This window comes from Oryctolagus cuniculus, chromosome 1, assembly GCF_964237555.1.
Source record: "Oryctolagus cuniculus chromosome 1, mOryCun1.1, whole genome shotgun sequence".
In the NCBI taxonomy this organism is placed as follows: Eukaryota; Metazoa; Chordata; class Mammalia; order Lagomorpha; family Leporidae; genus Oryctolagus; species Oryctolagus cuniculus.
Window position 1 is genome coordinate 145,092,882 of NC_091432.1, and position 25,943 is coordinate 145,118,824.

General features: G+C 42.4%; 1 protein-coding gene across 8 annotated transcripts in view; it reads right to left on the reverse strand.

The window, feature by feature from the left end:
* Positions 1-430: 430 nt before the first annotated feature.
* The window catches only part of PTPDC1 (protein tyrosine phosphatase domain containing 1), a 98,419-nt gene continuing 72,906 nt past the window's right edge, over positions 431-25,943 (reverse strand). For 6 of the 8 annotated variants that reach the window (XM_008257292.4, XM_051859314.2, XM_051859286.2 and 3 more), the window contains 4 exons: positions 21,427-22,682; positions 12,318-12,503; positions 10,023-10,133; positions 431-2,757 (listed from right to left, as the gene is read on the reverse strand). In XM_008257292.4, coding sequence (XP_008255514.1) covers positions 2,632-2,757; positions 10,023-10,133; positions 12,318-12,503; positions 21,427-22,682 — 1,679 coding nt within the window. In that variant the 3' untranslated portion in view covers positions 431-2,631. Of the gene's footprint in view, positions 2,758-4,139; positions 4,209-8,415; positions 8,680-10,022; positions 10,134-12,317; positions 12,504-21,426; positions 22,683-25,943 lie in introns of those variants that run through there. The other 2 variants (XM_017342121.3, XM_017342124.3) reach the window with 2 other exon arrangements.

Sequence of the window (25,943 nt, forward strand, 5' to 3'; positions counted from 1 at the left end):
TCTTCTGGCTTCAGCTGACCCAATTTTTGCAAACTTCTCCCAATACATACGATTTCTGTTCTCTGAGCTACAAAGAACTCCTCATCCATTCAAATGTAGGAGAGCAGGAATCTTACAGGCCTGGGGATTTTCCTCAACCATTCCCTGTCCAGGGAGACTTCTGTATGTTCATGGAAAATGTGTGCTGTCTTTTAATGACCTATTTCCTCAAACAGTCTGAGCCCCACTCCCAGACCTAGCCTCTCCCCACCCTCACATCCCCAACTCATTCGGACCAAGATGGAGTCAGGACAAGCTAGGGTCCGACACGCTGACCACTCAGGCTACAACTCAATCTGCCCATCAGGGTAACTGGAGAGCCCCACTTGGCCTGTATCTGCAGGGTGTGCACGACGCAAGGGCATCAAGGCAAAGAAGTGCAAGACTAGGGTTATGGGTTACTCTTCACTTTTATTCAGACAAATACAGCAGTTGTATGTAGCCTGACTAATTTCCCCGTCACATCCCCCTTTCAGGCTGGTGTACTTGGAGTTTTCGACATGCACTGGTGGTCACATCAGGATGGTAGAATTTGAAACAGGCAAACAGCTGGCTCCTCAGAACAGAACAGTGCACCTGCCCATGTGAGGCCAGCTGAGATGAGGACAAACATCTGTTTTGTTACCAACTCTGTTTTTTTTTTTTTTTTTTTTTTGGACAGGCAGAGTGGACAGTGAGAGAGAGAGACAGAGAGAAAGGTCTTCCTTTGCCGTTGGTTCACCCTCCAATGGCCGCCGCGGCCGGCGCGCTGCGGCCGGCGCACCGCACTGATCCGATGGCAGGAGCCAGGAGCCAGGTGCTTTTCCTGGTCTCCCATGAGGTGCAGGGCCCAAGCACCTGGGCCATCCTCCACTGCACTCCCAGGCCACAGCAGAGAGCTGGCCTGGAAGAGGGGCAACCGGGACAGAATCCGGCGCCCCGACTGGGACTAGAACCCGGTGTGCCGGCGCCGCTAGGCGGAGGATTAGCCTAGTGAGCCACGGCGCCGGCCCACCAACTCTGTTTTTATAATGTACTTCTGCACAAAATGCAATTGTTCCCTCTGCTTCCTCGCGCCAGGCACTTGGAAAATAAGATATTTCAGGAGACAAGACAGCTCACTAACATCCACTGAATGATTGCCCAAGAAAATTTAAATGGTATGGAGGAAAACTGCATTTAGCATTTGCCACTAGAGTTAATGAGACCAATAATGACTAAAATATTCTTGATGTATAAGAGTTTAAATCAGGGACGTTGGAGTAATTTCATTTGTTCTAAATTAGTCTTGTTTCCCCTGAAACTCTGTCTTTAAGTAGTAGTTTCTTTAGTCTGGAAGTGGTCTGGTTAATATTCCCTTTCTTCGGAAACCTTCCTCTCTATGGCTTGGCCTCTACTATTCCCATATGTTAATTTAAAGAAACGGTATGGCTTCCATTGTTGATTGACAAGTTGGTCTTCAAGGAACTAGTTCAGGTAGTCACTTTTTCTTATCTGAAGCCTCCTAGTGTGAATACAACCTGAATGGGTCAAATTCAATTTAAAAACCATAATCCTCATAACAAGCAGCCAACAACAGAGCCCTGAGATAAATGGGTATGTGGACCTACAGATTTAGAAATACGGGGCCTGGGCCAGGCTTCTTGGCTAAGACCCCGTCAGCAGACAGGGGCCTGATCCTGACTCCCTCCAGCTGCCCCAGTCTGCAATGTGCCAGAGAGTGCAGGGCTGGCGCAGGACCTCCATCCTGCACAGCTGCCCCTTCTGTGGAGTCCCCGGCAGGACAGAGGCAGGTCCTCCTCTGAGCAATGTCCCCCACTGCCTGCCTCTGATCCACATCCTGGGCTCAGCAGCGGCCCGAGGCAGAGGGAAACAAGGCCTGCTGTGTCGAGAACTGCTCCTGTGACAGCCCAGGCTGCTGGTCATCTGGCAGCCTGGCAAAAAGCAACTCTGCTTTCTACAAGTAAAATTCCCCAACCGCTTCACAGTCAGTCCATGAAGAGAAAGCGGGATCACTCTAGAAAACAACACACTTTGGAAATCTCGGTCACAATTACACAAAGAAAAGCAAAAACCAGAAATTTTCAAACAGTTTTTAAAAACCCTTTAAAAATGTTATATCAATAGCCTTCTTAGTAACAAATATAAAATGGTTTAAGACACTTGGTGACTTTCTTAGGTCATGTTTTGCGGGGGGGTGGGGAGGGATGAATACACAGTGAGGTTTTGCTACCAAAATCATCTATTTGGTAAAATATCTAGGAAGCATTTGATCAAGAAAATAACTATTTTGGAAAGAAGAGCTACGACTTCTTCCAAAATGTCAAAAAGAATAAGAATGTAAACACCACATACTTGAAATGTTAATAATATTCATTCAGTCAAATAAATAAAACAAAGTGGCACCAACTCGATGGCAAGTTTTCAAAACAAAAATGTAGCTCAAAGATATTTTTAAATAAATAAATGCTCCAAACAGGAATGATCACTCTCAGCACAAACCAACAGCATTCAAAATAAAGTGCTATGAGAGAAAGTAGCTCCACAGACTTCAGCTTATTCTCATATGAACAGAAAGGTCGTCTGGTCTGAAATACTCATCACGAGAGAAAGTTAGTTTCCTTGGAGGCCAGGCTTTGGGCTATCTTTTGTCATTTTTCTTTTTTCTTCCAATGTATGCTTAAATATTTTCTTCAGGGTGTTGTAAACTACTGGTCCATTTTCAGAATCAAAATTAACCTAGAAACAAAGCAAATTTATATTTAGGACACTGTAACAAGAATTCTAACCAGGTGCTGGCACTGTGGTGTAGCAAGTAAAGCCACCACCTGAGACACTGGCATCCCACATGGGCATTGGTTTGTGTCCTGACTACTCCACTTCCTTTTCCCCACCCCGGCCTGGTTTTTTAAAGATTTATTTATTTGAAGGTCAGAGTTACAGGGAGAGAGAGAAAGAGAAATCTTCCATCTGCTTTGCTCATTCCCCAGATGTGATGGTCAAGTCTGGGCCTGGGGCCAGAGCTGGAAGCCAGGAACTCAGCTCAGGTCTCACATGTGGGTAGCAAGGACCCAAGTACTTGGGCCTGGCTGCTCCCGTTCTGATCCAACTCCCTGTTAATGCATCTGGGAAAGCAGTAAAAGATGCCCCAACTGCTTGGGTCCTTGCACCCATGTGGGAAACCTGGAAGAAGCTCCTGGCTCCTGGCTTTGGTCTGGCCCAGCCCTGGCTGTTGTGGCCATTTGGGGAGTGGACCAACGATGGAAGACCTCTCTTTGTGTGTCCCTCTCCCTCTCTCTCTGTAACTCTGCCTTTCAAATAAATGAAATATATCTAAAAACAACAACAAAAAAGAGGTTCCAACATGGTGGAATAGTGACAGCATGGTCTCATCTAGGCTAAGTGAAATTAATATTAAGTAAGTGGAGAAAGTGCAGTGTCAGGCAAACCTGCAGGGGACGTGCAGTGGGAGGTCCTGCGAAGGCGGTGGAAATGGCCTGGACCTGTGTTAAGGCGCAGACACGCACAACAAGCAAGACCCAAGGACCCAGAGCCGCTGGATCTGGCAAACAAGGTGGAGGCAGACTGCAGGGCCCACACCACTCTTGATAGAGTGGAGGGAGAGCCTAGTGGACTGCACCGTTTCAGTCTGGCCTGGATCCCTCAGGGCAGTAGGACAACTGCTTACCCAGAGAGAGGAAGCAAAGAAAAAAAAAACAAAAACCAGTGGTGTCTGTCTGTCTGTCTGTCTGTCTCTCTCTGTCTCTCTCTCTCTCTCTCCTTCTTCCCCCACAACAGTGACCTGCAGCCAGTGGTGGAAGTGCTGGCACCATTTTTGGACATTAGCAGGTAGCAGCTGCTCCAGCTCTGCATGCACCCAGCAACTATCAGGACCACCCTCCGCCCAGTCAGCAGGGTCAACCATAGCAGTTTAAGAGCAGCTGACAGGGTTGGTCTCCACCACACCAACTGCATTCAGCCATGATGGGTGGGGAGGCGGAGCCATCCCTACAGAAGAGAAGTGCCACCTGCAGAACTCTCCTACGCACCCAGCAGAACTGCGAAGCAAGTGGGGCTGCAGCTGGTGGGTACAGAGCATGCCTGTGTTCCAGAGATCTTACCAGACAGAAAAATCCTCATTTCCCACTGACACTGAGTCCGGCTGCGAGGACTGGGCTCAATCCAGTGGGCTGGAACACACACGAACAGCAGCTCTGGAAACGCCTCAGTTTCCCTGCAGGCAGGATGGGGTAGCGGGGCAGACTGGCCCCACTTGCACTCCTTGGCCCTGAGAGCCCTGGGTGCTGAGACTGAGAAAACACTGTGATCGGGTGAGAGGAGGCAGAGTGTAGCTAGGCTCTGGGCGATCACAGCTCCTCGGCTGCCTAGAGCAGCTCACAGCAGAGGGAACCGTGCTCACAGGAGGGGCTGCGCAGATTATATGAGCAGTTTATACAGTGGTGCGGGTCAGTGTTGAACATGCTGGGGCTAACACCTGAGCATTCCTCAGCTTGGAGGAGACGTGGTGGTCATATCAACATAGGTGACCATTCCTCTCCATCTAGTTAACCAAAGGGGGACTACCACGCCCAACCTGAATGTAAGCCTGGATTCTCGCCCCATCCTGCAGCACTGACCAGAGCTCCCTGACAATACCCACTACACACCTCTTGGTATTCACTGAAAGTGTAGACAATACACTAAGCCACAGAGGCATATCTCAAGGATAAAAGCCATCAGAGGAAAAGAATGTCTAAAAATAAATGCATAAATTCAAGAAACAAGAATAAGGAAGACACTATGACCCCCCATAGAAACACAACATTTCAATATTAGAATGTGAAGATGAAGAGATTGAGAACGTTCAGAAATGGCATTTAAAAGTTCAATCATAGGATAACTCAAAAGCAATCAGAACCAAATCCATGAACTAAAGAAAACCATATGTGATATGAATGAAATTTTTTCCCATGACATTAAGATTTTAAAGAGAAGTCAAAAAGAACTAATAGAAATGAAGAATTCAATAGATCAAATAAAAAAATGCAGTGGAAAATCTTAACTGAGTTGGTGAGGCAGAAGAAAGAATACCTGAGCTAGATAAATCTGTGGAAATTTTAGTCACCCCCCCCCCCAAAAAAAAGGTAAGAAATTAGAAAACTTAAAAACAGTGCTGGAGATCTATGGGGTACTATCAAACGACCCAACATATGAGTCTTAGGAACGCCTGAAGGTGTGGAAATAGAGAAGGGACTAGAAGACCTACTTAGTGAAATAATTACAGAAAACTTCCCTAATTTGGAGAAAGAAAGGAATGTCAAAGCACAAGAAGCACACAGAACTCTTAACAGATATGATCAGAAAATATCTTCACCATGACACACTGTAGTCAAACACTCCACAGTAATGCATAAAGAAAAAGATTCTAAAATATGAATGAGAGAAACACCAGATTAATTTCAGAGGATCTCCAATTAGACTCATAGCTGACTTTTCATCAGAAATCCTACAGACTAGAAGGCATTGACAAGGTAAAGTCCAAATCTCAAGAGAAAAAAACTGTCAACAGTACAGAATACTGTACCCTGAAAAGCTCTCATTTATGAATGAAAGTGAAATAAAGACCTTCCATAACAAACAGAAATTGAAAGAATTTGTCACCACTTGTCCAGCCTTACGAAAGATGCTAAAGGAGGTGCTACACACAGAGACACAGAAAGAAAGCCATCATCAGAAAATCCTTCAGTAAAAGTTCAAAAGACATGCAAAGTAAATGACAGGAATATTCACAGAAAAATGACAGGGCCAAGTAGTTACTTATCAATAATTACCTTGGGGGCTGGCACTGTGGTGTGGCAGGCAGAGCCGCAGCCTGTAGTGCTGGCATCCCATGTGAGCACCAGCTCGAGTTCCGGCTACTCCACTTCCAATCCAGCTCTCTACTATGGCCTGGGGAAGCAGTAGAAGATGGCCCAAGTGCTTGGGGCCCTGCATCCATGTGGGAGACCCAGAAGAAGCTCCTGGCTCCTGGCTTTTCATTGTGCAGCTCTGGCCATTGCAGCTATTGGGGGAATGAACCAGCAGATGGAAAACCTCCCTCTCTCTCTCCCCACCTCTTTCTCTCTCTCTCTGCCTCTGCCTTTCTAAATAGTTACCTTGAATGTAAATGGATTCAACTCTCCGGTGAAGAAATATAGACCGGCCATCTATTTGCTGCCCACAAGAAACACACTAACCAATAAGGATACAGGTAGTACCAACAAGGACACACATAGACTAAAAGTGAAAGGATGGAAAACAGATATTTCACACTAATGGGAAGAAAAAAAGAAAAAAGAAAAAGTCAGACAAAATAGACTTTAACACAAAAACTGCTAAAAGAGACAGAGAAGGACACTAAGTAATGATTAAGGGATCAATACAATAGGAAGATGTGACTATAATAAATGTATATGTACCAAATTACAGGGCGCCTGGCTATTTAAAAGGACTGTTAACAGATCTAAAGAGAGATACAGACTCCAGTACAATAGAAATGCAGGACTTCAACAGCCCAGTTTCATCAATGGATATATCAACCAGACAGAAAATCAACAAAGAAACATCAGAGCTAATCGACACTATGGACCAAACGGACCTGACTGATATCTATAGAACTTTTCACCCCACAGTGGCAGAATACACATTCTTCTCAGCAGTGCACAAAACTTTTTCTTGGACAGGCCATACACTAGGCCACAAAGCATGCCTTAGCAAATTCAAAAAAATCAAAATCATATCATGCACCTTCTCTAATCACAATAAATTGAAGCTTGAAACCAACAACTCAAGAATCTCAAGAACATACACATATGCAAACACATGGAGACTGAACAACATGCTCCTAAATGAACAGTGTGTCACAGAAGAAATAAAAAAAATTCTGGAAACAAATGAAGGTGACAATAACTCATATCAAAACTTATGGGATACCACAAAAGCAGTGTTAAGGAAGAAGTTTATAGCAATTAGTGCCTACATCAAGAAACAGGAAAGTCACCATCTAAATGAGCTGTCAGTGCATCTCAAGGATCTAGAAAAACAACAACAATGACAACAGACAAAATCCCAAATTAGTAGGAGGAAAGAAATAACTAAAACTAAGGAAGAAATAAACAAAATTGAAACCAAAAAACAATACAAAAGATCAGTGAAATGAAGAGCTGTTGTTTTGAAAAAATAAACAAAACTGACACACCATTGGCACAACTAAACAAAAAAAAAAAAAAAAAAGAGGGAGAAGACCCAAATCAATAAAATCAGAGATTAAAAGGGAAATGTTAACAACAAATATCACAGAAATAAAAAGAATCATCAAGAATCATTACAAAGACTGTATGCCAACAAACCAGGAAACCTAGAAGAAATGGATAGATTCCTGAACACATACAACCTACCTAAATTGAGTCATGAAGACACAGAACACTTATACGGCTTCATAACCAAGACAGAGATTGAATCAGTAATAAAGATCTTCCCAAAAAAGAAAAGCCCAGGACTGGATGGCTTCACTGCTGAATTCTACCAGACATTTAAAGAAAAACTAATTCCAATTCTTCTCAAGCTATTAAACACAACTTACCTAGCAAATAAACAAATAAAATCTAAGAACCTCAGTAAAGTGAAAACTCCTTCCCCTTGCTGGGAATGCCCAAGCTCCCTATACTCTGGGTTGAGAGTGATGGTAGGACAGAGCAGCAGAGCAAGCATCACTGGGAAGAATCAGGATCTGGTGGTGGGGCGGTGTGGGGGCTGCAGGGGAGTCTCTCCTCTGATAAACTGACAATGAAAAGGTTGCTCTCCTTCTCAACAACTGTGAAGGATGATTTTGCCTTACTTGCAGGCTAACCTGTGAGCCTGCCAGTGTTATGGACACTGGCAGAAGACATGAGGCTCCTGGGTCAGAGATAACTTTAGTCTTCATAGCACTGTGCACTTGGTATTCATCTGGGTTCCCCTTTCCCCTCAAGTCCCATGGGGCACTCAGGGGGCCTGGTGGAGGCTGTCCAAGCAGGAGGTTTGCTTCACAGCTGAGGAGCTCTAAGGGTAGGAAGTCTGACTAGTTCTACATAGCGGCTCCAAGTTAAACTGCCAATTTTTGACCTGGAGGGAAATATCTCTCCAAGGGAAGGTAGAAAGATGCACCTTCTGCCCTGTAGGTGGAGCTGGTCCCAAACACGATCTGGCAGTGCCTTTGCTCATCACACTGTGCAAGGACGCGACACCCAAGAAGAGCTGTCTTCTACTATTTTTTAAGACAAATTTTGAAAAATGGATATTTGACTTTGCTTTAGTGTCCCCTTAAAAGGCCAAGAGAAGTGGTAAAGAACACCTATTGTTTTAGAGACAATATTAAGATTTATTTTTTCAAATTCAGGAAATTTAATTTTATGTTAACCACTATATTGTATATTTGCAAAAGCTCCTCATTAACATTAACAATGGTTGCAATCGTTTACTTTTTTAAACAATCCTCCTCTTACGCCGGTGGCCTCTAAGTCTATGAGAGCATGTAACTGGGATTGGAGACCACTGTCTCTAGAGAACAGACTGAAAGGCTACCGAATACTTAGTGCCATAAAACGCCGATTAGCAACAGTGAAGCCTGCAAGGAGGACATTGCTTTGCAGAGTGGAGGGAAGGAGACAGGATAAAAACAAAAAAGGAAGACTCTTCAGGACGTGGGAATGAGTACAAAGGGTTGCTATTATCATTAACATTAACCACAGATGTTGTCATTAAAAAGCTGCGTTCTCTGTTTAGTGTCATTTTTGCAGCATATATAAGGACACTTCAAAGAATTCATGAAATAAGAATTAAAAGGTGTTTATTTTAGAATTAAAAATTGAAATCCATAAAATTTTTCATAAATTTTTGATGACCTTTTTATATGCATGGATTTAAAAAATTTTCGACACCAAAATAAATTTATCCTTTTATTCCATTTTCCATAAACTGTTTAAAGTTCCCTTGTATGAAAGATATCATGCAAATTAACTCAAAGGGTAAGGGGAAACTTTTCTCTTAGCATGATCCTGGCTTCTTTCCTTAGCCAGGAAAACTGCAAGCCAAATTGATGTGCACAGAAAAGAGAGATTTTTTTTTAAGTCGCTGCTTAGGATTCCAACCAGGACACAATACTAAACCAGCAATGTGGGATGTTTTATTCTCCATAGAGGGCTTCTTGTTTAAACTCAAGGTGGAGCTAGTCTGACGAGGAAAGAGTCTCTGATTCCCACTAGGCATGCGACTTAAACATACTTCTCAGCACCCAATTGTTTCTCTCTTCTCTTGTACAAAAGCTCTTTGTTCTCTCTCTCTCTCTCTCTCTTTTTTTTTTTTTTTTTTTTTTTTTTTTTTTTTTTTTGACAGGCAGAGTGGACAGTGAGAGAGAGAGACAGAGAGAAAGGTCTTCTTTTGCCGTTGGTTCACCCTCCAATGGCCGCCAAGGCCAGCGCGCTCTGGCCGGCGCATCGCACTGATCCGAAGCCAGGAGCCAGGTGCCTCTCCTGGTCTCCCATGGGGTGCAGGGCCCAAGTACTTGGGCCATCCTCCACTACACTCCCGGGCCACAGCAGAGAGCTGGCCTGGAAGAGGGGGCAACCGGGACAGAATCTGGCACCCCAACCGGGACTAGAACCCGGGGTGCTGGCACCACAGGCGGAGGATTAGCCTAGTGAGCCACGGTGCCAGCCTCATGTTCTCTTTCAAAAAAAAAAAAATACAACCACCCAAGACCACAGTTGAGATTTTCCTAATATAACTGTTTGGAAACAGTGATTTTTTTGGGGCGGGGGGGCAAAAATCTGCAACCACTTTCAAGAACTGTCAGATGCATTTCCAATGAGGGGAAACACAACTACAAGTTTTATTGCAGAGGCAGAGTGAACTCTGGATTCTGATTTACAGTGACGATGACCTGTGTTGTGGAAGCGCAGCAGGAAGGGAGGAATGGTACAACTCACCTTAGTAAATGCTTTAATGGCATGGGCAAGGCAAGCTTCCTCCACCTCCGCGGGAATTGTCTTCAGGTTCACTATGCAATGTAAGATGCAAAGGATAGTCTGGTGCTGTCCCTGTGTTTGCAGAAATTAGAAAAAAAAGTTCTTTGAAGAATGCCTCAAGACATCAACTCAAAATAGCTATAGCTTTAGAGTCAAAGTAAGGAACTAATTTGTGACCGGGTACTCATCATCTCAAATGCTATAATGTCTACCAAGAGCCCTACCAGATATTTTTTTTCACATTTTCCCAAGTTTTATTTAGCAATGATGCCTCGGTAACTTAAGACACTGAGATATTAATGAATACCACACCATTATTTTTAAGGCCAAAATTATATTTCCATGTTTTTAAATAACTGATAATTGAACAGCAAACACAGGCACTAGTGTATGTTAACAACTTTGAAAATATCTTTTTCCTTCCTATCGGATGTTTACTGTGTAATAACATAATTTGGAAAGTTTTCAGGAGATAGAATCAGTTAGTTATTGCACAAAGCACAACTTGAATTGTAGATGGGTCTAAATTAAAACTCAAAGTTTCTCTTGCAGTGAACTAAACAGACTTTTCCATTCTACTTGTTTCTGGATATAATCAAGTCAGTTTGGCTAGTAGATAGAGACAGTCATGGTAATACGTGCACTAACCAGTTAGGCACCTGTTAGCCCAGCCTACTGCAGATGCTGCATAGGTAGGCAGAGGAAGGGAAAGACAACCAGCTCACGAAAGCAGTACTATGCTTAAGGGGTGAAGACCCCTTAAGAACATGTTGTTCACTGATCTGACCTCTAGGGCCATCCACATCAGCAAAGGGAAATTCTATCACTGTGAGCAGTACGTATCCAGCATACAATGTATTCAGACCAGCTAATCTCCCTGCTGGAAACCTCTTCCAAGAGCACATTCTGAAATACAGGAAAACCTGCAAATACAGGTAATTATTGCATTATAAAAGCAAGAACCTGAAACAGTATAAATGCCCCATCCTTGGGAGTTGGGGTGAATTAGGATAAAATAGAGTTCACGACATGATAGAGTGCATGAGCTGGTACGAGAGCACTCCATTCGAATCCTGCTATGTCATGTGCTTGCTTGGGAGAGCTGCTTCACCTTGCCTTGGCCTGTGACACCATCTTCTACCTCACCAAGCCTTACCATAACCAAGGTTAATCTCTCCCTATCACCCTCTCCTGATTTATCTGGGTAATTTAATTGCTGAAAAAAATATATATGAAAAGAATTCTAGATACAGGAAAAACCTCATCTTAAAAGGTGTGCAGTGGATAACTGTGTGTGGGCTCCATGCGTGTGGTTGTCCATGTGTACTGTTTCCATGTGCACACGTGAGTATGTGTGCAAGCAAGTGGGGTGTGTGTTTGTAGTTATAAAAGACTTCTAATGAATTGGAATCCCCTGGTATGTTTCTAACTCTACTGTTTGAGGTAAGTCAGCTTGAGCATGTCCCGAATTGCACATCTCTTCCCTCTGTTATGCCCACTCTTATATCTAATGAAGCTCTGGAAACAATGGAGAGATGCTTCTACTGTAGCACAGTCGCTAACTCGAAGTAGGAAACACTCTTCCTAAGCACATTGCGTGAAAGGATCTACAATTAGAAGTAAGTTCCTCTTCCTTCCCAGATCCACTGACTCCTACTCTCCTTCCCTGAAGGCAATCACCATTCCCAGATTACTATTTTTCCCATCTATGTTCTTCTGTACTTCACGTATACAGATTATCTACACATATGTATGTAAGTGACACACATCTCTTTTTAAGAATACAAATAGAGTGCGTATTCTAATGGGCCTCACAGTTTCTCACCTAGGTATACTCATGGTAAATAAGTAGAAACAAAGAGCTAATTATGGCACATGCCCACATTAGAGCAGCCCACACCTGTTACAGTAATTATGAAAAGCTACACTACTCATGGGAAAATACCCACATTATGCTTTTATGAAATATAAAGTTGTATACATTAAAATGATTTTTACTATTTAATACACAAATTGGGAAGATGAAAAGATTTAAAAAGATTAAAAAATTTAAAGTGGCTCTCCCAGGATTATGGTTAGCTTCCCTTTTTAGATTTGTATTTTCTAAATGTCTATATTGGATATCATTTTCTTCTCTCATCTTAGAGAAATTATTAAATTAGACCTAGATATGGGATTCTGTAGAAATTCCTGCTTTTGTCCTGGATTATTTTGGTACGTGAGACTGACTTGGAGGGCCTTGGTTAACTTCATTACCTTCTCTAGTAAGAACAGTGCTTCTGTGGCGTCCGCCTGGCTGTCAGCCAACATGTCCACATCTTCTTTGGTGAGCACAGGCTCTTTCAGTTGCTCTACCCAAGACCACATTAAGCTGCACAGGATGAAAGGGTCTCTCTCGCCACATATTCTTTCCCAAGCTCCATCTCGGGAATTTAGTTCTTTCTAAAAGGGAAGAGAAAGAAAGAGGGAGAAGAGAGATGTCTAGATGACACTGGATGACCCTTAAACCATCCATGATGGTCAAAGGCCCAGGGCCCCTCCCGGTCCTAGTACTTTTAGCAAGACCTAGGCTAAGACAGAACTTCTCTATGGCTCCATCTGCCACTGTGAAGTTCATTGCCTGCCTCCTGATGTGCTAAGTCATCTTAGTAAGAAGAGTTTTTAAAGCTCTAGCCTGGAGAAGGGAGTTAGTCAACCCAAGTTCTCCACTTCATTCAGAAACCATACTAACAGTTCAGGAAGAGGGAATCTTCATTTTCAGGTTTATGGCGAGCAAAACAGAAATACTGACTTCAATGAAGTAGAATGGCCGATCAAAAAGTGTAATAAGGAAATGTTTATAAATTAATCCAGGAGGGAGTCCCAAGATGGTGGTATAGCAACAGGACGATCTGAGTCACAGTGAGCAAAACAGATAGTTAAAAAAGGAGAGAAGACACACGCCGGAGATAGAGCCATGGGAAATTCGCGATCGAAGTTCAGAAGTCCAACAGAGACTGGGCAGGTCCATGCCAAAAGAGCAAATAAGAAAGGGAAGCGGCGGAGGCTTGGACTGGGGAGGTTGGCGCCAGCCCCCAGTGGACCAGGTGAGATGGGAAATCACAGGTCCATGGAGCTGCAAATAGCAGCAGGAGGGAGAGCTTGGCGAACTGTGTTTGAAGTTCCATGCTGGGGGGGTGGGGTGGGGAGAGAAGGTATAGAGGACCAAACAGTGAGGTCGGGCACCTCCCTGCCCACCCACCTCCCGCCCTCCCCGAGACCTGCAGCTGGCTGGGAGAAGCCATTTTGCTTATTTACATTTTCAAACATAAGCAGGGGACTGCTGCCTTTGCCTCCTGTGCTCATGCCCATCAACTGCGGGAGCCACCACATCACACCCCCTAACCAGGAATGAGGCCAGCATTTCAGAAGAATTTCTTCCCCACCACACAAGCTGTACAAGGAGAAGCCCTGAATATCGAAAACTCGAGCCTGCTCATCTACCACTGAGAAGTGAGCCAGGCTCCAGTAGGTGTGCACGGGAGCGCGTATCTATCTCCCCCACAACTGAGAAGCGAGCTAGGCCCCAGCAGGCTGGGCTCCATGCTTCCACTTGCAACACACACACAGCAGTTCATAAGAGAGGGAAACCTCACGATAAGAAAATCTCCAAAGATTACAGGTGCAGTTCATTAAGCAGGGTGATATAACCCTGAACACACCAGAGACTAACACCGGTGTGTCCCACAACTGTGAGGAAAAGAGTGGATCACACCAACAGAAGTGAACAACCTCTTCTAACCAAAAATCCAGAGGAAAGATACAAAGCCCCATGGGGGTTCTTACATTGGCTACCTCCTCCACCCAGAATACTGAACAGAGCTCCCAGGCCATATCCAGCACACACCTCTTGGAACTCACTGAAAAGTATAGACATCCCACTAAATCACAAAGACACAAATTAAAGAGAAAAGCAACCAGACAAAAAAAGAAAAAAATACACAATTTCTAAAAAACAAAGGAAAAACCCTAAATAAGGATAAGGAAGACACTATGAGCCCCCTAAAAAAACACTACAACTCTTCAATAATAGAAGGTGAAGATGACGAGATCGAGGATATGCCAGAAATGGAATACAGAAAATTAATTGTCAGATTACTTAGAAGCAATCAGAAGAAAATTCACGATCTAAATGAAAAGTTCTCCCAAGAAACTGAGACACTAAAGAGAAGTCAGAATGAAATAACAGACATGAAGAATTCAATAGATCAAATTAAAATATGCAATAGAAATCCTTAACAACAGAATAGGTGAGACAGAAGAAAGAATATCAGAACTAGAAAATAAATTTCTTGAAATATTACAGTCAGGACCCCCCCCCCCCCCAAGAATGAGAAAAAAAATAGATAACTAAAAAACACTGTAGGAGATCTACAAGATACTATCAAATGACCCAACATACGGATCCTAGGGGTTCCAGAAGGTGTGGAAAGAGAGAAATAACTAGAAGGCCTTCCTAATGAAATAATAACAGAAAACTTCACCAGTATGGAGAAAGAGAGAGACATCCAAGTAAAGGAAATACACAGAACTCCCAATAGACACAACCAGAAAAGGTCTTCACCACAACATATTGTAGCAAAACTCTCCACAATATAAAACATAAAGAAAAGTTCTTAAAATATGCGAGAGAAATGTCAAACATTCAGAGGAACCCCAATTAGATTCACTGCAGACTTCTCACCGCAAACTCTACAGACAAGGAGAGAATGGTGAAATACAGTTCAAATCCTAAGAGAAAAAGGCTGTCAACTCAGAATACTGGACCCTGCAAAGCTCTCATTTATGAACAAAGGAGAAATAAAGATCTTCCACAGCAAACAGAAATTGAAAGTATTTATAACTACCAACCCAGCCCTACAAAAGATGCTCAAGGATGTGCTACACACAGAAACAGAGAAACAGAAACATCACTACAAAAGAAGATGAATGTAGAAAATAACCCAGTAAAAGTACAAAGGAAACCCAAAGTAAAAACTTAGGACTATTAATGGAAATATGGCAGGGCAAAGTCACTACTTAACAACAGTCACCCAGAATGTAAATGATCTCAGCTCTCCAGCTAAAAGACAGACTGGCTGCTGAATGGATTAAAAAATAAAACCCATCTATCTGCTGCCTACAAGAAACACAAGAAACACCTCCGCCAACAAAGATGCATGCACTGAACGTGACAGGATGGAAAAAAGCTATTCCATGCCAACAGAAACCAAAAAAGAGCTAGTGTGGCCATCCTAATATCAGACAAAATAGACCCTAACACAAAAACTGTTAAGAGAGACAAAGAAGGACACTATGCAATGATTAAAGGATCAGTTCAACAGGAATGTGACTATTATACATGTCTATGCACCTAATTACAGGGTACCTGGCTATCTAAAAGAAACATTAATGGATTTAAAGAGAGAGACAGACTCAAATACAACAGTAATGGGGACTTCATAACACATTTTCATCAATGGACAGTTCAACCAGACAGAAAATCAACAAGGAAACAACAGAGTTAATTGACACTATTGACCAAATGGACCTAACAGATATCTACAGAGCCTTCCACCTACAGCCACAGAATACACATTTTTCTCACCAGTGCATGGAACTTTCTCTAGGACTGACCACATGCTAAGCCATAGGTAAGTCTCAGCAAATTAAAAAAAAATCAATATCATTCCATGCATCTTCTCAGACCACAATGCAACGAAGCTGGATATCAGCAACTCAGGAATCTCTAGAACATATTCAAATACATGGAGACTGAACAACATGCTCCTGAATAAACAGTAGGTCATAGAAGAAATCAAAAGAAATAAAAAATTTCTGGAAACAAATGAAGATGACAATACAACATATCAAAAATTATGGGATACCACAAAAGCAGTGTTAAGAGGAAAGTTTATAGCAATTGGTGCCTCCATCAAGAAATTGGAAAGGCTTCCAAGTGATCAATTTCAGTTCACAATTGATCATAATGAAAGGACTAAGAGTCAAAGGGAGCACATAAACAAGTCTAGTACCTGCTAACACTAACCGATAGAATAAATAAAGGGGAGAGTGATCCAACATGGGAAGTGAGACACTCAGCAGACTCATAGAATGGCAGATGTCCTAAATAGCACTCTGGCCTCAGAATCAGCCCTAAAGGCATTCAGATCTGGCTGAAAAGCCCATGAGAGTATTTCAGGCATGGAAAGCCAAGACACTCTGGCAAAAGATCTCTGTGAGTGAGATCCCAGTGGAAAGAACAGGTCTTCAAAGAAGGAGGTACCTTTCTCTGAAGGGAAGAGAGAGCCTCCACTTTGACTATGACCTTGTCTAAACAAGATAAGAATCGGAGAACTCAGAGGGCTTCCATAGCCTTGGAAACTCATGACTGGAGCATAGGGAGATTACTGATGCCATAGACAGGAGTGTCAATTGGTAAAGTCAACAACAGGAGTCACTGTGCACTTACTCCTCATGTAGGATCTCTGTCCTTAATGTGCTGTGCATTGAGATTTAATGCTATAACGAGTACTCAAACAATATATTTCACTTTGTGTTTCTATGGGGGTGCAAACTGTTGAAAGCTTTACTTAATGTATACTAAACTGATCCTCTGTTAAAAAAAAAAAAAAAAAAAAAAAAGAAATTATCAACTCCCAACTTGACTCTCACTGGAATTAAACATGACAATAGGTCTGATCTGATTTCATCATCATTTAAAAAAATCATCTATTATTTTTCACTTTATGTTTCTGTGTGGGAGCAAACTGTTGAAATCCTTACTTAATGTATACTAAGCTGATCTTCTGTATATTAAGATAATCGAAAATGAATCTTGATGTGAATGGAAGGGGAGAGGGAGTGGGAAAGGGGAGGGTAGTGGATGGGAGGGACGGTATGTGGGGGAAGCCATTGTAATCCATAAATCGTACTTTGGAAATTTATATTCATTAAATAAAAGTTAAAAAAAAAGAAAAAGAAATTGGAAAGGCACCAAATAAATGAGCTATCAATGCATCTCAAGGGTCTAGAAAAACAATAGCAAATCAAGCCCAAAACTAGTAGGATAAAAGAAATATTTAAAATTAGAGAAGAAATCAACAAAACTGAAACAAAAAATTAGCAAAATGAAAAGCTGTTTTTTTTTAAAATAAGCTAATTTGACACATCATTGGCCCAACTAACCAAAAGAAGACCCAAATCAATAAAATCAGAGATAAAAGGAAACATAACAACATACACCAAAGACATAAAAAGAATCATCAGAAACTACCAAAGAGCTGTATGCCAACAAACAGAAACTTAGAAGAAATGGATAGATTCCTGGACACATACAACCTTCCCTAAATTGAGCCATAAAGATATAGATAACCTAAACAGACCCATTACCAAGACAGAAACTGAATCAGTAATAAAGATCCTTCCAATAAAGAAAAGCCCAGGACCAAATGGATTCAACCCTGAATTCTACCAGACATTTAAAGAAGAACTAACTCCAATTTTTCTCAAGTTATACAAAACAACTGAAAGAGAGGGAGTCCTCTCAAATTCTTTCTATGAAGCCAGTGTCACCTTAATTCCTAAAGCCAGAAAAGATGCAACAGAGAAGGAGAACTACAGATCAATTTCCCTGATGAACACAGACGCAAAAATACTCAACAAAATTCTGGCCAATCGAATCCAGCAACACATCAGAAAGATCATTCACCCAAATCAAGTCGGATTTATCCCTGGTATGCAGAGATGGTTCAACATTTGCAAATAAATCAATGTGATACATCGCATTAAAAACTGAAGAACAAAAACCATATGATTATCTCAATAGATGCAGAGAGAGCATTTGATAAAATACACCACCATTTCATGATAAAAACTCTAAGCAAATTGGGTATAAAAGGAACATTCCTTAATATGATCAAGGCAATTTGTGACAAACCCATGGCCAGTGTCCTACTGAATTGGGGAAAAGTTGGAAGCATTCCCACTTAGATCCAGAACTAGACAAGGATGCCCACTCTCACCACTGCCATTCAATAGACACAGAAGTTTTAGCCAGAGCCAGTAGGCAAGAAAAAGAAATCAAAGGAATTCAAACTGAGAAAGAGGAAGTCAAACTACCCCTATTTGAATATGACATGATTCTATACACAGGGGATCCAAAAGACTCCACCAAGAGAGGAGTGAATCTTAATGGAGAATGAGACTGCGAATGAGAGAGGGAGGAGGAAGAGGTAGAAGGGCGGGAATGGGGGCGGGAGGGCAGGTATGGTGGGGAGAATCACTATATTCCTAAAGTTGTACTTATGAAATTTGTACTCATTAAATAAAAGGTTTCCTTGGGAAAAAAATAAAGAGGATGGTAATGCATTGATAAAGTGGACACGTAAAAAAATTAGCTGGACCTCAACGAACTGTTCAAGGCTGACACTGCCAGTGATTAACCATGTCAATATTACGTATCCCTTGATGTAACTTGAGTAACATGAGCCCTTTACCACCTTGGTATTCTTCGCCAAACCTCTGTCTAATCATGAAAAAAATATCAGACAGACCCAAACCAATCAACAATCAACAAAATACCTGACCTGTATTCTTCCAAAGTGTTGAGCTCATGAGAAACGAGAAGACAGAAAAGCTGTCACCAGTAACAGAGAACTAAGGCATACAATAAGTAAATACAATATCATATCCTGGATTGACTTTGAAACAGAAAAAGGATACTGATGGGAAAAAAATAAAATTTGAATAAACATTTTAAAATTAATTAATCCAGAATCTCAGGAAAAGCTTTTAATTGAAACTGGTTTATACACACACACACCCACACTCACACCCACAAAATGCCTGAAAGTTGGTAATGCTTCTTTCAAAAGACTTTTTTGGAACTGTATGTAGAAGTTCATAAACAATCCACCTGCAACCTGAAAATCTGCTAGAGCGAAAATAAGTATGAAGTGTTAACACTCCAAATTCCTGAAACAAAAGCTTTTAAATCTTTAGCTCACTGGGGTGGGAGTCTGGTGCAGCAGGTAAGATGCTAGTTGGGATGCTGGATCCTCCCTGGGAGTATGGGGGAGTTCATGCTCCAGCTCTGTTTTTGATTCTAACTTTCTGATAATGTGGACCATGAGAGACCCACAGGTCATGGCTAAGTAGTTGAGTACCTAAGACCCACATGGGAGACCTGGACTGAGTTTCTGGATTCTGGCTTCAGCTCAGCACAACACTGCCCTAGCCACTGCAGGTGTCTGGGGAGTCAATCAGTGGATGGGAGCTATCCCTGTGTATCTCTCAAATAAGTTAATGTGTGTGTGTGTGTGTGTGCTTGTGTAAGATAAAGAGGGCAGGGGATGTGAGACATGAATTTTCATTTTCTGACAGGGTTCATATTTATGTTTTAACAAATCAAATGCATTTTTGCAATAGTAGTAATCATAACTGCTACCACTACTTCACACCCACTTAACATTTACAGCACGCTGATAGTGAGGCAGAAATGAACACAGGACTTCTCTCTGAATTCCTAAGATTAAAAAAGAATCTCTATGAATGACATCATCTTACTTATGGAGTAAAACATATGAAACAACATGTATGAAAGGGCCTAGTAGAGGCACAAGAGGTATTACACTGTTCAAAAACGTTCATTTTACTCTTTTCCAGAATTCAACTGATTTTTTTCATTACTCAAAGGACTAAAATAAAATCTAGAAAGTAAAAAACAAAGGTAAACCTATCCTAATGAAAGGTTTGTATTTGCCTCAAGAAAATGCCTTCATATATACTACATGTTGCAACAGCCAGGACCAAATCAAGTTCTGCCCTCATCAGCACAAGTCCAGCTCACGTAGGCTGACCTAGCAGTGAGGACGTGAGATTCTTGGCCTCAAACAGAAGATCCTCTTGCTTGCTAACTACGTTTTAAGATTTATTTATTTATTTACTTAGAAGACAGAGTGACAGGAGTGATGGAGAAAGAAGAGAGTGAGCCAACTTCCATTCACAGATTCACTTCCCAAATGGCAAGCCTGAGTTGGACCAGACCAACGTCCATCCTGGTCTCTCACGTGGGTGGTAGTGGCCTGAGTACTTGGGCCATCCTCTGCTGCCTTCTCAGGTGCATTAGTAGGGAGCTGGATGGGAAACAGACCATTTGGGACTCCAATTGGCACCCCAATGTGAGATGCCAGCTTAACCTGCTGCACCACAACACTGGCCCTGCTTGCTAACTCCTGAAACATAGTATTGCACAGGAAATATTTAGAAAGATTTTTCCAGTTTGGAGTAGGAAATAAAGAAAACAATGTTTTAAGAAAATAATATATTTTGACTATTCATTAGACACAACTATAAGCCTGATGGATAAAACTTGTATCTAAAGTTCTCTACTCTAAGTTGATGTAAAGCTCCACATTTAATTTTCAAAGGTCTGTATGTGGATAGACACTGGCACTCAGAAAGTTTATACACAGTGTTCATCAACAGTGCAATATAAAAGAGCAGCTATATAGTAATTCCCAGATTATGGGCTGACAAGCTAAGCTTTCACTGTGTCAGGACTCTCCATTATCACTCCTACTCTGGGGCAGTTCACCTGCTTCTAATAATTAGGTTTAAAAGGCTTGTCTTTTCTCCAGACCACCTGCTCACTCAGGGCAGAGTGTCTAGACTTAACACTGTCTTTCTAGTAACTGTAAAACAAAAGGGGACTGAAATTCAAATCTCACTTTCTGATGTACATCAAAATCAAGAGGTGGACCCTAAGGACCTACTCTGACATGAAAATGAAGGCACAAGGGGAGCATGTGCCACTCCCACTTGCTTTCATGAATCCCAAGAATTAGACTATCGGAGCAGGATGGGCAAGTCAGCAGGAGGAGACAGAGAAGACAGCATCCCTTTATTTCTAACCTCATTCAACACTAATGCTCATGAGCTATGGAAAACGATTAGTGGTTCTCAGAGTGTGGCTGGCTATTCTTCGTCAGCCTCAAGTCAGCAATACTTCACATCAGTTGCTAGCTCCTCTGCTGGGGGCTAGTTGCCCCACAAACCTGGCAAGAAAGGAAGAAACTGCCAGCATCAATGCATTGTCTGAGTCAAGCGTCAAGCATCAAGGCACACGTTCTTTTTTTGTACACAGGCACTAAAATGAAACCTCACAACCACCCTGCACCCTCTCTCTAACAACAGGTTCACACTGTAGCTGGGAAAACTGAAGTTAGAAAGTTAAGCATCATGCAAACATATCATCACGTTCCACAACAATTAAGTTTGGGAAATGTGTTCTGTTTTTGCTGACACAAATACTTCTTACATACACAGTTAAATGAAATACAAATACCTGCCACATTTCTACCTTCCTTTTCACTTCTTCCTTTTCTACAAACTCATTTAAATTGGCCAGGGCTTTGGCTGCCAGTATTCTCCTTGCTTCAACACTCAATTCAGATGGCAGAGCAGTGTGTGGTGCTGCTTCAGACAGGTCTTTGCTGTCCTGGGTTTCACGTCCAGCTGGGAACTGTGCCAGGGAACTGGAGCCACAGTATGGAGGGCTACGGTAAGGCACGCCCTCCGTGGCAGAGCTGGGGTCCCAGCCACTGTGAGGTTCACACTGATAGTGGGCCAACTGTTGGTGAGAAGAGTTTGAGTTCTTCTGGACATTTGCAAAGTTGGGTGTGACTGGTTCCCCAGGTTCATGTGAACCTGAGACGCCCACAGAGAAGGTTCTACTCCGCTGCACCTCCTTGGCAGTGCTCCTTCTAGGGAAAAGTGGCAACCGGTCCTCTCTGAGCTCTTCCAAGTCACCACACTTAGACTGACTCCAGAAAGAAAATGTACTGTGGACCGAAGCTTCCTTACTGAAGTCGAGCTCTGGAGACTGTGGGATATAACAGTGGCCAACAGCCTTCTGCTGCTTGAGGTTGTGGCAGAGCAAGTCCTGGGCTGGTCCTGTCCACGGAGTCTCGCCTTGCTCCAGGAGAGATTCAGCCCTCTTTAAGTCTGAGTCACTGTAGCTGAGTCGCCTTTTCAGACATGTCAGGGGTTGAAGGCACTCAACATTCCTCCTCTTCCAAAGCGGGTCAAACTCTTGCTCACTGGAAAGAACCACAGGCTGATTCTCAAACTCTGCCACTCCGGCAGGGGCAGTAAATGGGTTGGACCCAACACTGTGGTGTCTCAGTAACTCTTTATCCAGTCGCATCGTGACCATCTGAGACACAGTCTTTTCAATCTCAGCAGACAGACCTGGTCCTCCCAACATATCCCTCATCACCACCGGCCTGTTCTCTGCCAGGTCCAGCAACAATTTGCACACTAGGTGGATAATTTTTGGCACGTGTTTCAGAAGTCGTGCCTCATAACCATGAAGCAGATGACGTTGGCGAATCAGATATTGGGCTAAAGTGACGGCATGTGCTTTTGGATCGCAGCAGGAGAAGATATTGCGAAGGGGAGTCAGAAATTGAGTGAATTCTCGTACACAAAGCAGTTGCCCTCGGGTCTGTATGGAATTGGGCCGCTTTGCCCGCACAAATATAATTGCTTGATCAGCAGTCATTCTCGTTGCAAAAACTAAATAACATGCTATTAAAACACCTGAACATTGAAGAAGAGATAATTAATGAATTGGTCTTTGAGGACTTAAAATTTGAACATGTGACACCTTTAAAGGACAGTTATAATGATAACACAATGGTTACGTTGTAACTTTCACACAGGTATTTATTACTGCACTCTCCTTATTGTATAGAACTTTATTTACATGTCTGAGTGGCATCCACTCCCATGGCCCAGTTATCTCTGTATCTAAACGAGCTAGCACAAGTACTATGGAGGAGACGAGGGATGGCTGAATGAACTGAATTTCTTCTGTCCATCCACCATCTTGCCAAATTCCAACATGGAAGAAGGCAAATACCACTTTTATCTCTCACTCTGAATAGCTCTTGAGAATTTCTACCCAGTCCATGCATCCACTTTGTGTATGGAACTTCCTACCCCTGCCATCTTTGCCGTCAACGGCCAGCACTCTGGCATGCTCCCTACCTGAAAAGTCTTTTTTTTGGGTATGAGTAACACTCATAACCAACTTTTCGTCCTGATAATTCTTTTCCCAGATTTGTGTATATACTTAGCTGTGTTTGTTTCCACACTATAACTTTTTTCCCATAAGCACGTGACATGAAGGAAGCCAGCCTTAACAGTGTAATCATGATGGATTCCTATTAGTTAACATCTAATTAAAACAAGTAACTAATGAAAAGGTAATAATCAATTCATTCAGATGTACTAGTCAACTAAAATTAAAGTAAAAGGCAAACCGAAAAGGATTTGCAAGATGTTCACTCTTGCTGTATGCTGACAAATCACATGCTCTTCGGCTCACGGTTGGGCACAACATACACCAGGCCAGCGCAGATCTTGAGTCTAGTGTAACACATTGCAGGGATTATCACGTGCAATGCCCAGGAGCACTGAGATTCCAGCTCTACCCTGAGAGCTCACAACCTTGAGCAGTGCTACATCCCAGATAGGGGAGAGACACCCCAGCAGATGCCCAGGTACATCAAGGACAATGCTGAGCTGCAGGTGTTTGGATGGACTGGACCAGAGGACAAGGAGAATTTCATTCCTAAGGTGCTCAGATCAGCAATGTTAATCAGAGTCTGTTGATTTTTTTTAAGTAAAATCACTTTTTTTTTTTTTTTTTGACAGGCAGAGTTAGACAGTGAGAGAGAGAGAGACAGAGAGAAAAGTCTTCCTTCCGTTGGTTCACCCTCCAAATGGCTGCTACGGCCGGCGCGCTGTGCTGATCCGAAGCCAGGAGCCAGGCACTTCCTCCCAGTCTCCCATGCGGGTGCAGGGCCCAAGCACCTGGGCCATCCTCCACTGCCTTCCCGGGCCACAGCAGAGAGTTGGACTGGAAGAGGAGCAACCGGGACAGAACCGGCACCCTAACCAGGACTAGAACCTGGGGTGCTGGCGCCGCAGGCGGAGGACCAGCCAAGTGAGCCACGGCGCCTGCCAAAATCACTTATTTTTATACAGAATTCTAGGTACAGATAAAACTCTTTCACAAATTCCTTACACTTCCCAGAGTAGAAAGCACATGGGCTTTGGAATTTGACAGCCATGGGTTTAAATCATGGTGCTGTCATCTACTAAATGTGGCAAATTACTTAACTTCTCTCAAACTTAGGTTTCTTCAACTCAGAGTTGCTGAAGATTTGAAAAGATAGCAAACATAGTGTATTCAGAACACAACATGTGAAATAATGGTTGCTTCTTTCATCGTTATTCTGGCTAGGAAGAGTTCATTTTAAAATATACTAACGTGGGGCCGGCATTGCGCCATAGTGGGTAAGGTCGCTGCCAATGACACCAGCATCCCATGTGGGCAGAGGTTCAAGTCCTGGCTGCTCCACTTCCAATCCAGCTCCCTGCTAATACACCTGCAGGAGGGCAGTGGAAGATGGCCCAAGTACTTCGGGCCCTACACCCAAGTGGGAGATCTAGAGGGAGACCCAAGTGGGAGAACCAGAGGAAGCTCCTAGCTTCTAGCTTTGGTCCAGCCCAGCCCCTGATGTTGTGGCCATTTGGGGAGTAAACCAGCAGATGGAAGACTTCTCTCCCTCCCGCCCCTATAAACTGTGCTTTTCAAATAACTAGAGATGACTTTTAAATATATACATATATTTTATATATATATACTAATATATTAAAATGAGGTATTGAGTATAGATTTAAAATAAAATGTTGTTTGTAATTCTATATTTGATGTTTGCTAAAATGTACAATTTCAGTTACTCATCTCTTGGGCATTTAGATTTAATTGTGCTTGTGTTGTCCTGGAACCTGTAACACAATGGCCTACCCTAATCAAAGTAACACAGTTACTGAAATTCCTGGATGTTCCTAAATGTGCATTGTGTATACCATTTTATGTAAAATTCCTTGTTGACATTCTTCTATGAAGAGCTGACCTCTTGAAATGTAGAACTGCCATTTGTGTGATTTGTTATCTGCAGCTTTGTTTATAATTTATGTTTAAAAATATGAATGCCACATTTATTCACAAAATGTCAAGATTTTCTAGATTTAGATAATTAGAATAAAGCTGCAGACATTTTGAAGCACATGTTATATGTAGTAAAATACTGTGAAAACACTGGTGAACAGTATTTCAGCTATTATTTTAGAGGCCCTTTAGAATTAAATAAGATCTAGGTTCAGGCATAGCCAAGAAAATAGGAAATTAGCTAAGAATTCTGAATAAACATTTATGCAGGAAAAGCTGAGAAAAAATCATGGTTATATTTAGGTTCATGAGAACATATATATGTAAAGCCTAATCCTATGCTAGATATGAATAGTCAGTGAGCTGCAATATTTCTCATGAATGCTAATAATGTTTAAATTTCCAGATCTAAGATCTTAGCACGTGTATATATTTACAAAAACTGAATTGTATGTTTCTTCTATGGCTTGCTATATGTATCTCACCCAGCAATAGGACACTCTCTAAAACATTCACCAGCCTAGTGACTAAATTTGTTTCTGTATATGTGTGAGTGTGTATTTATGGGTATGCATGTTTATCTAACTCGGCACACTTTATCTCAGACATTTTATAAGAATATGTTACATGAGGCTGGAGCCGTGGCACAGTAGGTTAATCCTCTGCCTGTGGTGCCGGCATCCCATATGGACACCAGTTCTAGTCCCAGTTGCTTCACTTCCGATCCAGCTCTCTGCTATGGCCTGGGAAAGCAGTAGAAGATGGCCCAAGTCCTTGGACCCCTGCACCCACGTGGGAGACCTAGGAGAAGCACCTGGCTCCTGGCTTTGGATCGGCGC